Here is a 15,991-nt window from a genome sequence, read left to right on the forward strand (position 1 = left end):
CAGATCATTTTTTTTTATGCAGTAGGTGAGTATGTGACAGTAGTCATTTTCTTCCTGTTCTTCTACCTGAGTTAAGGAATTTTCCCAATTCTGCCCTTGCTTCTTATATCCTTTTGTTGTTTCCCCAAAGCCAAAGCTTTGATACTGATTGAGAGAACCATTCCCTGTAGAGAAATTCAATGGGGCCAAAATTTTCTATTAGCCATGTGATTATCGAAAACTTTCCATGGACTTGCTTGGATTTCAGTTGTTTTTTTTGTTTTGTTTCCCAACTATCATAATAAGCCATTCTCCCAATTTTAAAACTCATAAGCATTCTTCCAATTCTAAAATTGAGGGAAAAGATTCTATCATTTCACAAGTATTTTCTTTATCCACTTTCTTTGATTATGTTAAACATGGCGAGATGTACAATGTTGCCTATATCCATAAGTAACTTGCTGCCCTCAGTATGACATCAATAATAGCACTAAAATTTACTGCAATTTCTGAGGCCGCATAGATGCAAAACCTCAAAATCTGAAGGCCACTCTGACTTCTATATAAATGATAAGTATTTACCTAAAAATAAATTCAAGGGTAGCCACATTCAGTAATATAGTAGAAAATCTGAATTGTAGACTTAGACATCACACCAAATTCATTATAATATATTGATGGTTCAATTTCTAGTTAGTCATAAGCTCAAAATTACAGTACAAAATTGGACATAACTCCTTTCTAACATTTAATTAAGCAATTCCCTTCAATTGGACTCAATTTTTAAATTTTTTTTTACTTTTGATATCATAATTATACCATTTTCCCTTTCCTCTTTCCAAACACTCCCATACACCTCTCCTTCATCTCTTTCAAATTCATAGCCTCTTTTTTCATTAATTGTTGTTATATATATGTATATATATATAAACAGTTTGCATAATATATGTTTTCAGGTTTTCAGGGCTGGCCATTTGGTTTTGAATAAGCAATTAGTGTACTCTTTCCTGGGGTAGACTATTTCTCCCACTCTCAGCATTCCTTAATTACCTGTAATTCAACTCTTTTTTTTTCCCTAAGCATTTCTGCTACATGATGATAGCAGGAGAGAAGTTGAAGGAGGAGCCATGTAGTTACTGACAAGGTCCAAGATATGTGCTTGACCATCAGGGTTAATAGTTGTTTGTTGATGCTTTTAATGTGAGACTGGAGGATTGAGATAAATTATCCTATGAATCGTTTCCTTTATGGGGACAAAGCTATTATTATGTGTAGACTAGCTGGCCTGGAACTTGCTGTGAACACAAGAGTGATTTTGAACTCACAGATATCTGCCTGCCTCTTCATCCTGAGTGCTAGGATTCAAGGCATGTGCCACACATTTGTCTCTCGTACAAAGCCCCGGGAAGGTGGTTTCCACATGCCTGTATGAACACGTCTCTCAGTGATATGAGCAGGCTCCTTGGTACTTGGGAGGGATGCTGCTGCTTGACCATCATGTCACATGAAAAATAGTTTTCGTGAAAGCTACAAGTTTTTAGACATATCAATCCCAGACAGTATTTGTAGTTTTTTATTCAGCACTTAGAAACATAGAACATGTTCCTATAACTTTAGGAACAAAGGAAGGTGTAACTCTAACATCCTGGTAGAAAATTCATGGAGGAAAAGAGACTGTGGAATCAGAAAGAGATATATATCCACATGGGCGAAGATGGCTAACAGCGTAGGTGAGTGAAGACATGTACACATGCTGTGTGGTGTCCACAAGACAGAAAAGATCATCTTGGTGCTGTTTTCACACACACACACACACACACACACACACACACACACACACACGCTAGCATCCTTGGGTATTCTCAGCACCACCCTTAACATCTCAATGTTCATAAAATGTAACTGGTCCTAAACTGTGAGGTCCCTACAATATTACTTTAATCCATACTATGGGCCTATTGTTTGTGTTTATGTAACATTTTACTCTTTGATAGTTTCATTTATATATATACATATATAACTGTAATGAATATTAGCCTTTGCATCCCTTACTACCTTATCACCTTTTCCTCTCTTCTCCCTACTGAATCCCTTTTCTTTTCCAATGAGTCAGCTTCTTACCTCCTATTTTGAAGTCTTTTTTGAATATACAACCCACTGAATTTAAATAAGCTTGTCTACATGAGCATGGGTGGAAGGGTATTTACTGGACCATGGACAATTTGCATAATTATACCACGGAAGGAACAGACATACTTCCCCTGTCACCGTCAACAGGTTAACTGTCAATAAGCCCTTCAGAGAAGGACTCATGAGGCCTTACTCCTCCCTTCTAGGGTGACATGTTGATGAGCCCACGCATGCATAGCTCTTGTGCAGGGAACCACAGATGCAGTGAGATCAGGAGTGCACCGTGTCATGTCCAGCAGACACTGTTCCATAGCAAAATTAGCTCCTCATGAGCTGGTATCTTACTGTTTTTAAAGACTTACAAAACCCATGCCTAGTTCCTTAAGGTACTCAATAAGCATTTGTTGAATGGCTGAAGCAACTAATTAGTGTTACTTTGCATCTTGTAGCAATCGTTACGGAGTTAGTGAGTGGCCTGATATAATATCCACTTGCCGTCACACACTTCAGTAAATCTAGCTCTGACTTACCGGGATTCTCTGTTCATCATTACCCCGTCTGCCTCTTCACTACCATACTCAATCTGTTTTCTCTCCAGTTAAAAACTGTGTCTGTGTAACAGTTCTTCTTTAGGCTGTTTGCTGACTGTGAGAAAGATCCACCCCAGCTTGACTACACTCAGATGTTGCTGTATTTTGCGTGCCATCCGGACACTATGGAAGGGGTCTACCGGGCCCTCAGTGTGGCTGTGGGAACTCACATCTTCCGGCAGGTTGAAACTCCTATGCTGATCGCAGACAAGGTAACTACATGGCACCAATATACTTGCTCTGGATTCTGGGTGGAAGCGAGGACACCAGAAGAATCAAAACGCATGATAATAGGAACTTGCTTCATTTCTTCATCATATTTTCCCAGGTCTCCTTGGTTTTACCCGTACCAAGTCTTCCAGTAAACCTTCCTCAATTGCATTAAAATTGGGAAACTCAAATTCCTCCATATACGTTTGTAGTGAAATTAGCATTCCCTTGGTGGGGTTGAAGTTTGCTCTAAAAGGAGCAGACTAGACTGTGTTTTGCCAGCAGTGTCAATAATAATAAACAAAAGGAAACACATTATTAACTTGACCCAAGTGTTTTAGAGTATGTATCTGAAGCAAATTCTGACTTCAGACATTATCCTCATCATTATGACTTTTGACACCATTTCAGCCTCAAAACCACAAACATTGGTATCATTTTCCTCAATTGGCACAGAAACTTTCTAGCTAGTTTGGAAGCCATCGTACATTCCCCTATGATTTCTGAGCGACGTGTATTCCCTGGGATTTTCAGACTGACAGGCCTCCCATCAGGTACAAGGTAACATGCTTCCTTGGTGCCCACTTGATCTTTTTCTGACTTTTGGTTGCCCATCTGTTCTCATAGGGGCAGAATTCTGATGGGATTTCTGCACGCTTTGTGAGCACAGTCGCAGAAGGCTGTTGTACAGACCCCTCAGAATTACAACCATGCCTATTTTCTTTAATAGATTTGTCGAAAAAGAGACAAACTAGAAGACCCTTAACAACTTTCACCTGTGGAAAGAGAAAGGCTCTATTACATTTGAAACCACAGTTTGAGAGTAAAAACCAAGCTAGGGCGAGGACAGACAGGTACCCAATAAGATAACAGGGGGATCTCCAAATGCATATGGAGCTAATGATTTAACAGTTACATGATAGCAAATGTACAAGCAAGGAGTATTGGTCTTTGCTAGAGTCGAAAACTTCAGAATTTTTCCACCTAAGTAACTTAGGTATGGTCATCTTTTCTGAGAATTGTGTTTGTTACTTTCACAGTGGTTTCTCTATATCTCTGTATAGATTTGTGCTTCCTTTAAACTAATACTGGATTTGTAACTAATCTTGAACTGCAGCCTTCTCTGAGGTTTCAGTGAAATGACTGTCCCAGGGACAGTGAATTTACCTGATCACAGATGGTGGCTGCCATTTGCTGTCCAACCTGTCCCCTCTGCTTTCCATCTTGCTCACATGGTAAGGTGATAATTTCTGTGAAGCCATCTTTCACTTAGACCCAGAGGACTGTATGGGGTTATGTTGGTGGGCAATGGGTACTTGCCTATTTGGGGATGTTTGTAGGTGGTGGGCACTTGTCTATGGTGGGATGTTGGAGGGTGGTGAGCATTTGTCTACATATATAGATGCAAGAGATATACAGAAGTCACATAAAAACATAAAACTCAAACCAAAATATATATGCAAAGGACCTGTAAAGTTGAAGAAAAAATAAAATCCCAGACAAAATATTATGTGGGACTAAAAATGCCTCCGAAGATACCATTAGGTTCGTTTTGTGTTGGTCATCTACTGGTGGGCATGGATGCACCTGGCCTTAAGTGTGTTTTTCTATGCACAGTGAGACCCCCTTGGGGAAAAACTAATTTTTCATTTGTGAGCTGTCATCTATTGGAGATGCTTCTGGGTTAGGGATGGGGACTTGTATACACTTCCATTCTCATCCTGGGACCCCAGAGGGCCCACACCTGTGCAGGCTCTGTGGCACCTCAGTCTCAAGAGGCAATTGTGCCTTCTCCCTGTCTCTTTGCCTTTGGTCTTGACTTTCTCTCTTCCAGATATCCTTTCATTATACTTCAGAGGGTCGGAAGCTTCTCCATTCTTCAAGATCTCAGGAACCTATTGTTAAGGTTTATATGCAGTCTTGCCCTGATCCTTGGTGCGGCACAATTATACCCTGAACTTCTCAGCAGGATGAGCCCAAATAGAATGCAGAAGTATCATTGTTTCTGCAAACGTTTAGTGAGCGGTTGTGTTTCCTGGGGGCCCCTGTACCCAGGTTATAGCAATGAATAAAAGCATTTTGGTAGGATGGTGATAGGTAATAACTAATAAGCAAAATACAGACCTGTCAGATGGTAACTTTAAACATAAAGACTAACAAAAACATGACAGTGCATGGGGGATGGTACAAGAGTTTGGATAAATACATTCTTCTTTGTGAAGTATTCTTACTATAATAAAACCAAAATCAACCAAACAAGAAAAAATAATATAAAATAAAATAAAAACACCAATAGCACCGTAGATAAGAAGTGGTTCATTTCAGCTTACAACTCTCAGTTCATAGTCCTTCACTGAGGAAAGTCAGGACAGGAACTCAGGACAGGAACCAAAGCAACGGTGATGGAGGAACGCTGCTTACTGGCTTGTTTCTCCTAGCTTCCTCAGTTTGCTTTTTTATACACTGGGATTCCTTCCCAGAAATAGCATCATCATTCACATGGGCTGGAGCCTTCCCACATCAATCAACAATAAAAATTTGAAAATTCCCTGTAGATTTTGTGGACAGATGATCTTACAGGGGCATTTCTCAATCGAGGTTTCTTCTTTCTAGATATATCTACAGTTGTGTCAAGTTGATAAAAAAAACCAACCGAGACACTTATAGGTGTGGAAGAAGAGAATCTGACAAGACCCTGAGATGGGGGCACTTAGGAGAAGACAACAGTAAATACAAATGCGTTAAGATGAAGATGGACCTTACAGGTTTAAAAAAAGCAGCTATACCAGCGATGATATTGGGTGATATTTGGGTGAAGTGGACATTGACCAAGATAGCTGGGTTTTCATAACAAAGAACTGAGCATGGACACCAAGTCATAGCAGAAAAAAATATTATCTATTAAGAAATAGTGCACTTTTAAAGAGAGGATATTGATTATAGAGGAGAGAAAGCTTGAAACTCAACAGTTTATTATACAAGAGGTTGGTCTTTTATTTTGCATAGCTTTGTGAACCATTTGTGTATCATGGGCTTTCTGCACATGCTCCAATTGCATGATGCTATGGTCACTGTTGTATTGCTATGAAAAGGCACCATGACCAAGGCAATTTTTATGAAAGATAACATTTAATTGGGAGCTTGCTTACAGTTTCAGAGGCTTGATCCTTTAACAGTATGGCGGGAAGGATGGTGACAAGCAGTCAGGAATTGTGCTGCAGATGTAACTGAGTTCCATATCTGAAATTTCAGGCAGCAGGAAAAGAAATGACATTGGTCCTGGTTAGGGCTTTTGAAACTTGAAAGCCCATGATTAGTGGTACACTTCCTCCAACAAGACCACACCTTCTAATTCGTCTCAAGTAGTGCCTCTCCCTGATGATCAAGCATTCAACTACATGAACCTGTGAAGGGCATTGTTATACAAACTGCCACACATGGAGTTTGTGAGGAGTCACATGTTACCTTTAGATACTCTGAGGCACCTTTGAACCTGTGCCAGTGTCTCCAGACGGTACCAGCTCACTTTAGCGGGAGAATTTCCTGCTTTTCTCTCTGCCACAAGGTTCTTCTCATAAGGTAATTTATTTCAGCCTTTGTCTTCCCCACTTTCATGGGTTAGCAGAACTGGATAGTAAGGACTGAGGGGAGAGCCTGGTCAGCTTCAGAGATGATGTCGTTGGAAGAGCACAGTCACCCATCTTAGATCATCTCACGGTCCCTCTGGCTGCTCTTTTGAGCACAGACTAAAAGAAAGAGTAGAAATGAGGGAAGAAAGGAGATGTAGTAATTCATGCAGAGCTTTTCCCATCCATTGATGCCTGTGGCCAGATTATCCCCGTTTGGTGTCTAATCACGTCAGTCTTGGTTTCTCCAAAGTAGCTGCACGTAGAAAATGGTCAGTATTTGTGAACATAGTTAGAAAAGAAGACAGGGAGTTTTTAAGAAATGGAGTCTCAGCTATAGGAGCAAAGAGACAAGGAGAGGGACAAATAATTCTGCTCAGAGTAAGAAAGACCAAAGAGTAAGAGGCTGTGCCAAAGCCATTACTATAGCAACATGTACCTGCTCTGATGGGTGGCACAAAGCCACCTACAATAAATGGCCTGGATTCCTGTTGTCCCTGACTCGCTCACTACCTCATGTTGGTGTTCCTGCCCAGGAAAGTAGCTTCATCTGAGAGTTCTCAAGAGCTCTCTTGACGCAAAAGGATATTGTTTAGGAACTAAACTATTATGCAGCAGAAACCAAAAATGACTGTGGAGGTTGCGACATTTCTCTCTTCGGCCTTCAGGGATTGATTGTTCCAGACATGGAATGAACTCTAAGCACTTCAGAAACATAAGAGTTGCCCACGCCACTCACTCCCACTCATTCCTGAATAGTGTTTTATCCCAATCATGTTATCCATTCATCCCGTCCATTCCTGAGACCTTTGCAAATGTATTCTAGCTTCCTGGGCAACCACCTCCCAAGAGTCTGCAAAGACGTCACTCAGAAATCAACTCCAATCAGCGTCTATGCACCCTCAAGACATTCTGTCAAATCTCTGCTCTTACCTTCTGCCTATACTATTATGACAACTGGAAATCCCCACACACACACACACACACATTTTATTCTTCTTTCTGTATCTTTACTGACATTCTGGCTTTATCCAATGAGGCCTAGACCCTCTGTGGAAAGCGATGGTTTCTTAGGTAATTTTTTAAAAAGTTCAAAAATGTACTAGTTTTGGTGAACTTAATCCTTAAGTGAGTGAATTTGGGGGAAAATGGCTAAGAATTCTGGAACCTCTGTGATGTTAGACTTAGCAAATTGTTAGTTGGCAGCTCCCACATGGTTGAGGTCTTGTTAACTGCCCTTGGCAGCACGTTTGAGACCCTGGAGTTGGAAGCACGGACACTCCTATTCTCTCTTTCACTTGGGCTTTAATTCTCAGAACCAACACTTTTTTTCTGTGTCAGATTAGACCTGAGCCGAGTGAGTAAGAGAAATTCATGGTCAGAAAGTTGCACGGGCATCATTTCAGGGGCATGCTTATCGAAAGGCTTTGAGGTCAGTATCTAAGAGTCAGAGCAGTAGAACACAGTGCTCAAAGGATGCCCGCATCCTCTGTTTAAACCTCATGGATCTCTCTGTTCTGATGCCACACATAAACATTCAAAAGCACTGGCTTTTCTTCTCACTACTAACACTGGTTTATCTCTCGGGTGTCTGTTGGCATGAATCCCTTCTCTTGAATATGCCTTTTAGACTTACACCTCTAAGAACACAGGCTGTTCCTTCCATCCTTTCCTCTCTTACCATTGGGCAATAATGTCTATTCCAAGTCTAAAGGACAAAAACAACAGGAATTAAAAACAAAAGAAGCCTCTGACGTTAGTAAGAGAAGGACTCTTTTTTCTAAAATGTTGGGCATTTAAATTATTACATTTTGGATTAAAGATTATCTATTCCATGATGCGTGTATTGAATCTTTAAAAAGGCAGTATGTCCTAACTATGCAAATGGTGACAAGGAGGCCAGATTTTCCTAACCTTTAAACTGCCTGCACATCGAACAAACTAGTGATTTGTTAACCCACAGTTAGTGTCTCTACCCTGTTGCCACGGTGCCTGTGCTAAATTTCACATAAATGCCTATTCATTAGGTACCTATTCAACAAGGAATTTTATGTCCAATCTATATTCATCTCACTCTAGCAAATGTTTTCCTGACCTAGAAACCTATTGATGAGTAACTGTAAAAGTAATCACCAAGGACCCAAAGCAAAGACACTAACACCTGTTTCCAGATTCAATTTCATGTTTTTTAATCGTTGTAAGTAGAAAAGAGGTAAAGAAATATATATTTTAACGAGTGTGGAAATATGTATTTAATCATCAAATATTCAACTGTGATAGCCTCTTTTTCAAAACTTAATTAAATTCTATATTTACAAAATACATAAACCCCCAGAAAAAGCAAGGTAATCTCTCCAACCTAAAACAACGGCAACCTCATTTTTTTTCTCTGGTAGCAGTCCCTCCAAAATCTGTATGGGGACACATAATTGCCCTTGTGCTGTTATGTGTGGCGTGTCACATTTATTTAGAAAGCTCTTAACTAACAAATAATGAATCACCTGAGTTGAGTATTTCAAGACATCGGCACTCCCTTAAATTATAAGTTCCCCATTTCTAATGGTAAAGGAAGATCAGAATCCATGTGTTCTCAGATATCTGGTCAACCAAAATTCAAAACTATATATTTCTCTATGCTGAATAAGTAAATACTAATTATTTTTTTCATGAGCAAAAATACTCATGTGACCCCATATTTACAAATTTACTGCAGAAATTCTGAAGAATAAGGAAATTACTGAATTTACCCCATTGTTGATACTGTAATATAATGTGTCCTTTATTTTATTGATAAGTACTCACATAACAAAATGATTCTATGTTTTCTGGGAACTTTATAACATATTCTGTGAATGCATTCTTGTTAGGGTAGGTATCCTTCCAAACCATAGTTTTTTACAACAGAACTGGGTCCTATCACAAAACTCTAATTTGTGTCACTTTTCCCCCACTTTGGGGATTATAAATTACCTATTTTTACTGAATTAACTTCTATATTCAAAACTTCTTTATCCACAAATATTCAGTATCATTCCTAATCTGTACCTATGAAATCAAGAGATACAATTACTTTTGTGACTTTCAGTATTTAAGATGTTGTTACAGAGGCAACATTGTCTTAGCTATACATGAAATGAGAGCATCTGAAGTCAGGTCTCTTGACTAAATTTTGGAAAGCATCAATAATAATCCCAACCTGACTTTGGAAATTAACTTGTCATAAACTCAATTGAAATCAATTTCAAACAGTAATTCTATCATCTATAGACATTTGGGAATCAGTTAAACTAATTTATTTCTTTGTACCTTTATGAGGAATGTTATGTACCTGGTCATGTAGAGTACCTGGTCATGAGGTTTGGTTAAGATGAAAGGGGCACATCACACACCAGACCTCTGGATACTATGAGCTAAAGTGCTCTAGGATTTTGATACTGGTTTTGACTGTAACAAGTACATTTTCTTCTACAGTTTGTTTAGTGGGTTTGTGATAAGCACTGGCCTTCCTGTATACAGTTCTCATGTAATGAACGGGTTGGTAAAATATTTCTATTGTTGGAAGCACTTCAGTCTGGCTTAATGTCATTTGATTTGACAGACCTCCATCTCCACTGTGAGTCCCAACGAGGAATTTCCCGAGGCCGAGGACGTGACAAGAGAGGAGCGGGAACTGAAAGAGGAGAAAGATGAGAGGGACCAGAAGGAAGAAGAAATCCCCGAAAATGGAAATCCTGAAAAGATTTCCATGGAAACACTGCTCAAAGTGTTTGGAGGAGGAAGTGAAGTCCTGGACGCTAATAGATTTGCCAGCTACCTGAAGATAGAGAACATCTATGCAGAGGTTGGTTAGATTGTTTGCATGGAATTCCTTCAGGAACACACTGTATTATGGAGCACTTATGCTAAATTATTTTATTATATGAATCTACTTTAAAATAACTTCAAGATTGCAAAGTAAACTAATTTCACTTTTGTTCTTTTTTTTTTTTTTTAAGAACTTCATAAAGACTTTTCAGGACCTGGGGGCCAAGAACCTGGAGCCAGTTGAAGTTAACCTTCTCTTGAAACATCCTTACATTCAGGACCTGATTGCAAATTACTTAGACTATAAAATTCCTGTGAGTACAAATCAAAATTGTCCTAATTTGGGTGGTCCCAGCTAAAAGCATGCTGTACATCCCTATCATGAACTATTAAAGAAGAAAAAGCTGGCCTTGCCCAGAGCAGTCAATCTCTAGTGCACAGTTGAGGCCATTCTCAGTATTATGCATCTACATACTTAGTACATGGTGCTACCTTGGCTATATAGTAGAGGGCTATTGGTGGGTTATAGTTAAAACCAAGTATACGAACTACTAGGAATATGAATGGTTTTGGCCAAACAATGATACTTGTCCTTATGCTGCATCCTTTAACACAGTTCTTCATGTTGTGCTGATCCCCCCCAACCATAAAATCATTTTCATTGCTACTTCATAGCTATAATTTTGCTTCTCTTATTAATTATAATGTAAATATCTGTGTTTTCCGGTGACCTTTTGGGGGGTTACAACCCACAGACTGAGAACCACTGGTGTAGAGACCAGGACTTCTGCTGCCCAAAAGGACTAACCAAGACTGTAGTCTTCAGCCAAGTGCGGGTATAATCACCATTTTCAAATCATGGCATATATTGTCAATATGCTAATATTCTCATGTTAGTGTATTAGTTTGCTTCCTGTTGCTGATAAGGCACCTTGACCAAAAGCAACTTAGCCAGGAAAGGGTTTATTTTCTTTAGCGATTACAGTCCATCATCAGAAGAAGCCATGATAGGAACTCAAGGTAGGAGCCTAGAGGCAGAAACTGAACAGAAAAAGTAGAGGAATGCTGCTTACTGCTTTGTTCTGTGTGGCTCACTCAGCTTGACTTCTTATACAACTCAGGATTGCCTGCTGCAGAGTGGTACCAGGTTGTCCTGTACAGAGATTGTGATTATTTCTGTGCAAAATGTTTTGGTAGAGATTAGCTGGCATCATGCGCAGAAAACATGTAAATTGCTGCTATGAATTTTGTTCACTATTGAGCTTCTATCTTTGAGTTCAATAGCAGAACCTCCCACGGGGAGGGGGGAATGAAATGAGTAACAAACACGACTTCTGCCCACACAGAAATTTCACTTATATTTACAATATAATTTTTAATTGTAAGAATTGTAAAAGGGTGACATCATGTAAACAAACCAAGTATGAAATTATAGTTGTTCAAACTGTGACTTGTGTGAACTAGAAGCATAGAAGTAACAGGCTACAAAGAAAGTAGAGACAAATAGGATTTTACAAGGGATAGGAAAAAAAAAGTCTGCATATCTTTTCCTATTGGGATGGGATGATGTGGGCGTCCTAGGTAGAAGGCAAGCTTGGATTAAAGAATAGAAGCAGGATTGGATGGAAGAGGAGGGTCTGACCCCTTGAAAGGCTGTCTGCAAAGGGTAGAGGGTGATTCCAATGATTTAGTAAGAATCATTAAAACTAAAAAAATGAAAGCAAATTTTAAATAGAATTTGGTGAAACAATTGAGGAATCAGTAGGCTTCTTCGTATGGGAGTGTGTTACTATTTCTTCATCTCTATACATTTCCGTATCACCTAACATGTTACCATTTCTCTCTTTTTTTCAAGTAGGGTGAGTTCAATATCTGATTGTTTAAACACCATCTCACCCTGTACAATCTGTTCCACATATCAGCGGAGATGTGTCATCTGATCTACTAAAATAATTACTAAATCTCTTAGAATAATGTATAATAGAATTCATTTTCTATTACCCAGACTATGTAAAAACATAAACTAACAGCCCAGTTATTTCCTCCCTTAATTGGAAAAAAACCACATACAAAACCTGGGTAGATCAATGGCCCTTTTCAGGGCCAGAGATGATTCTGACCAGGTTCCTGCCTGAAAGTAGAAGCCTTGAGATGACCAGCTTTGAGAGTCAACCTCTGAAGAGCTGCAAGATCCCCTGGAAAATCTAGAGGCTACACAATTCTTCTAAATGATATATTTCTCCCACTTTGAAAAGTGTTTATTTCCTAAGGTAGTGTCTAGTCATAGTAACACTATGAGATCTTTTGAACTGGAAGACAGAAGCTGGGTGACTCCCGCATAGTGAGGACTGCAGAGCAAGGAAGATTGATACTGCAGGTCTTAACACCAAAGTAGGACTTTCATAGCTCTTCCTTATACCAGAGTGTAGCAGGATGTCAAATATTCCAAGTAACCACCTACTGTATGCCAGGAAAATTTTGATACCTTGATCACCAAAACCCATTTCGTACAATCCCAACAACTTCTTAGGTATTCAATTCATGCTTTTTCTGGAACCCATCCTCCCAACCATAGTGCAGTTAAACAGGTGCCTATGCTCAGTATCACTTAACACAGTGAGAGCTAGTTCATTTCTCCATTAGCTAGTAAGCAATTAGTGAGTTAATTCAGTGGTAGAATGCTTCTTTATAAGTCTGAGTCAGATCCTTAAACTCTGTGCCTGACCCCAGTAATCAAAAGACAAGGTGAAAAACTGTGATTCTCACTGGTATAATTTTATCAATAAGAGTTGTGCCAATGATCTGGAAAGCCTAAAACAGGTATTTGAGATCAAAGGGAGGCCTTGTCCAGTATGGCATTCCATTCTTATTTTTGATAATCAAAACCGAAAAGAAGGAGGGAGGGAGGGAAGAAGGGAAGGAGGGAGAAAACAGAAAGAAGTAAACATTGCATACTTGGTGGGGGGAGCTCTCATACCTGTGCTGTTAGTGTTTGCTCCAGATATCCATGTACAAGTAAATAGATCACATTTTTAAATGAACCTTAACCACAGTGATGTTATTTGAAGATCGTTCAAGATAAGAAGAGCAAAACCTAGAATGTGGTTTTTCAAGGTTAAAAAGTTGTTTGCTATTATAAACAGTGGGAAGCTGGAGGCTGTTGCTTAACAGCTCTGTGTTTACAAGGTCCATGTTTACAAGCTACAACATTAAAACATATTTTAAAAAGTGGGTTATATGTAATGAGTAAAACACCTTAGTTTTGCTCCTGTTTTAAGGTATACTGGCTCTGTGCTTATGAGTGTGAATTATAGAATCTTGGAAATACGTGGTGCTGGGCATGTAATCTCACAGTATCCTGTGTTCCACAACTGTAACATTGAGATAACTACCAGTCTTTCCTCATGGGGCTCATTTATAGATGGAAGAAGTTGACACACACAAAGTGCTGAGCTCAGTTCCTGGCAGATGAATGCAGATACCACCACTGATACGGGATATAGAAGTATCAGTACCCAAAAAATCTTGCAATTGAAATGAAACATACAAAGTTATAGGTAGATAGACAAATGGATGTCTAGAAAAAAATTTTCCCTGGAAAAGATCCAAGGGACTAACCAAAGTCCCAGTGATAAACACAACTGTAACTTCCAGATTTGGGTGCTGGATTTTACAGATTTTCAATTTACATCATATATTTACTTCCCCTCCTCTAGACCTCATACAAAGAAAGTATCTTCAAAAGTATTCTTAAATTATGAAGAAAAATGTGTTGGCTAAATGTTACCAAATTAGTGAGAATACCACAACTCCAGTGCTGTGGAGAAATTTTTTGTTTCAAAAACATTGACAAACAGAACGGGATAAATTATTTTCCTCTAAGAACAACTTAACCCAAACCATTTCTTATAGTGAGCACATGCCAAATGACTGAGGTTTGTGTGCAAATCTCCCAAACAAAGCACGTCTCCAATGGGAAATAGAAACAATTCTTTTAGTGTTAAAATCAAAACCTGACAAAAAGAGTGTCTATAAACACAGACCCAACTTCAAGCAACTGTAATCATAACTAGAAAGTTATTTTCATCCCACTCTGTCTCCAAGGCATCTGATTTGAAAATTCTCTCCTATCTTACTTTTATCTTTATTACAACATCCGACACCTGCTTCTATGCTTTATTTGAAGAACATCTGTCTGTGCCCAGCATCTGACACCATCGGTCACCACTCCAGTCACTGCCACTGATGGTTATGGCCCCCTTTTTCATCTTGAATTTACCCAGTGCTGGCTGGCATGTACCTGGAGCACATCATGCCATTTTGCCCATGCTGTGAAGTGTCAATCTCTAAACTCATGCCTGGTCAGCCTGCCCTCTAGAATTGCCCCAAGTGGGACCTAGAAGTCAATAGGAACTGCTGATCTTTTCCGCTTAGCTTACTCAGGGTTGACCTCTGCCTTTAAGGAAATCAGTGTTTTGAAGGAACAAGATTCTTCAAGGGAATGGTTTAGTGTGCTTCTTGGCAGTGACTGACAGAATGACAGATATAGAAGCCAGGTTAGAGAGTAAACTAGCCTATGTCTTCATGGTTAAGATGACCACAAGCTGAAAGCTGTGGAACTCAGTCCTGGAAAAAAGAAACTTACATTCTTAAAGCACTTTCTTAAATTTTGAAAAAAAAAAAGTTAAAACTAGCCATCACTATGCAATTTTTGTGTTTTAGACATATGCTAATATTCATTCTACATGTGTAAGTTTACATTTGTTTTGGAAAAAAACTGTGTTTTAAGACATTAAAGTGCTAGAATATTGATATGTCTGATAGTAAGAAGAAAATGAAGAAGTAGAAAAGTCCAAGGAAAAAAACTACTGCTCAAACTTTCTATATTTAAATTTCTATGTAGATGTGATTATTTTGGCATTATAATATTTATTTAATAAAGTATGAATACTGTCTTATTCATTAATAGGAAAATGATCTTTTGGTTTACACACTATATGACAGAATTGAGTAATTGCTTTTATAATATTACTTAACATGACAACTCCATTATAAAACTACAAAGAAGAATTTCTAAAACCCTTAGATATCATTCCAGGGATATAACTACATGGTTTGAGAATAGCATTTACACTAAATAGTGAACATTTTTCTCAAGGAAACAAAAGAAAAGAGTAAATGACAAGCAACTAGCTGTTTAATCACTGCCAATACAAGATGTCCATCAGTTATAACTTCTTTATTTTCATTTGTAACGTCTCTTTGATTTTTCTCTCTTAGGATATTAAAATGATTCTTCAAAGGAGTGACCATGCCCAAGGCAGTGATGGAGAAAGGTCACCCTCAAGACTTACAGAGGAAAAGAAATGAAGGCTATGTTTTTTATAATGTAAAATAAAGCTTCATACTCAAATTGACCATGGTGTTTGTCATGTGTGTTATTGCAGCTGTAGGAATGAGTCCTTCTCAGTTGAGAATGAAACTTTCCCAAATCAGAAAACATTTTAATCTTAAACCTCAAAAAAGAGATAAAAATATAAAATATATAAAGATGAAAATTAAGTGATTCTGGAAATATAAATTATCAGAAACAATACACTCTAAGTAAATGCACTCACGAGCCATGAAGACTCCCTATGGGAAGTATTACAT

General features: G+C 38.6%; 1 protein-coding gene across 1 annotated transcript in view; it reads left to right on the top strand.

Moving 5' to 3' along the window:
• Spef2 (sperm flagellar 2) overlaps nucleotides 1-15,739 on the top strand; it is a 150,109-nt gene extending 134,370 nt beyond the window's left edge. Inside the window, exons 32-35 of the mRNA XM_075975903.1 lie at nucleotides 2,732-2,911; nucleotides 10,134-10,376; nucleotides 10,531-10,653; nucleotides 15,620-15,739. Of these exons, the coding sequence (XP_075832018.1) occupies nucleotides 2,732-2,911; nucleotides 10,134-10,376; nucleotides 10,531-10,653; nucleotides 15,620-15,709 (636 nt within the window). The 3' untranslated portion in view covers nucleotides 15,710-15,739. The remainder of the gene's footprint in view (nucleotides 1-2,731; nucleotides 2,912-10,133; nucleotides 10,377-10,530; nucleotides 10,654-15,619) is intronic.
• Nucleotides 15,740-15,991: the final 252 nt, after the last annotated feature.

This window comes from Microtus pennsylvanicus, chromosome 6 (assembly GCF_037038515.1).
Source record: "Microtus pennsylvanicus isolate mMicPen1 chromosome 6, mMicPen1.hap1, whole genome shotgun sequence".
Lineage (NCBI taxonomy): Eukaryota > Metazoa > Chordata > Mammalia > Rodentia > Cricetidae > Microtus > Microtus pennsylvanicus.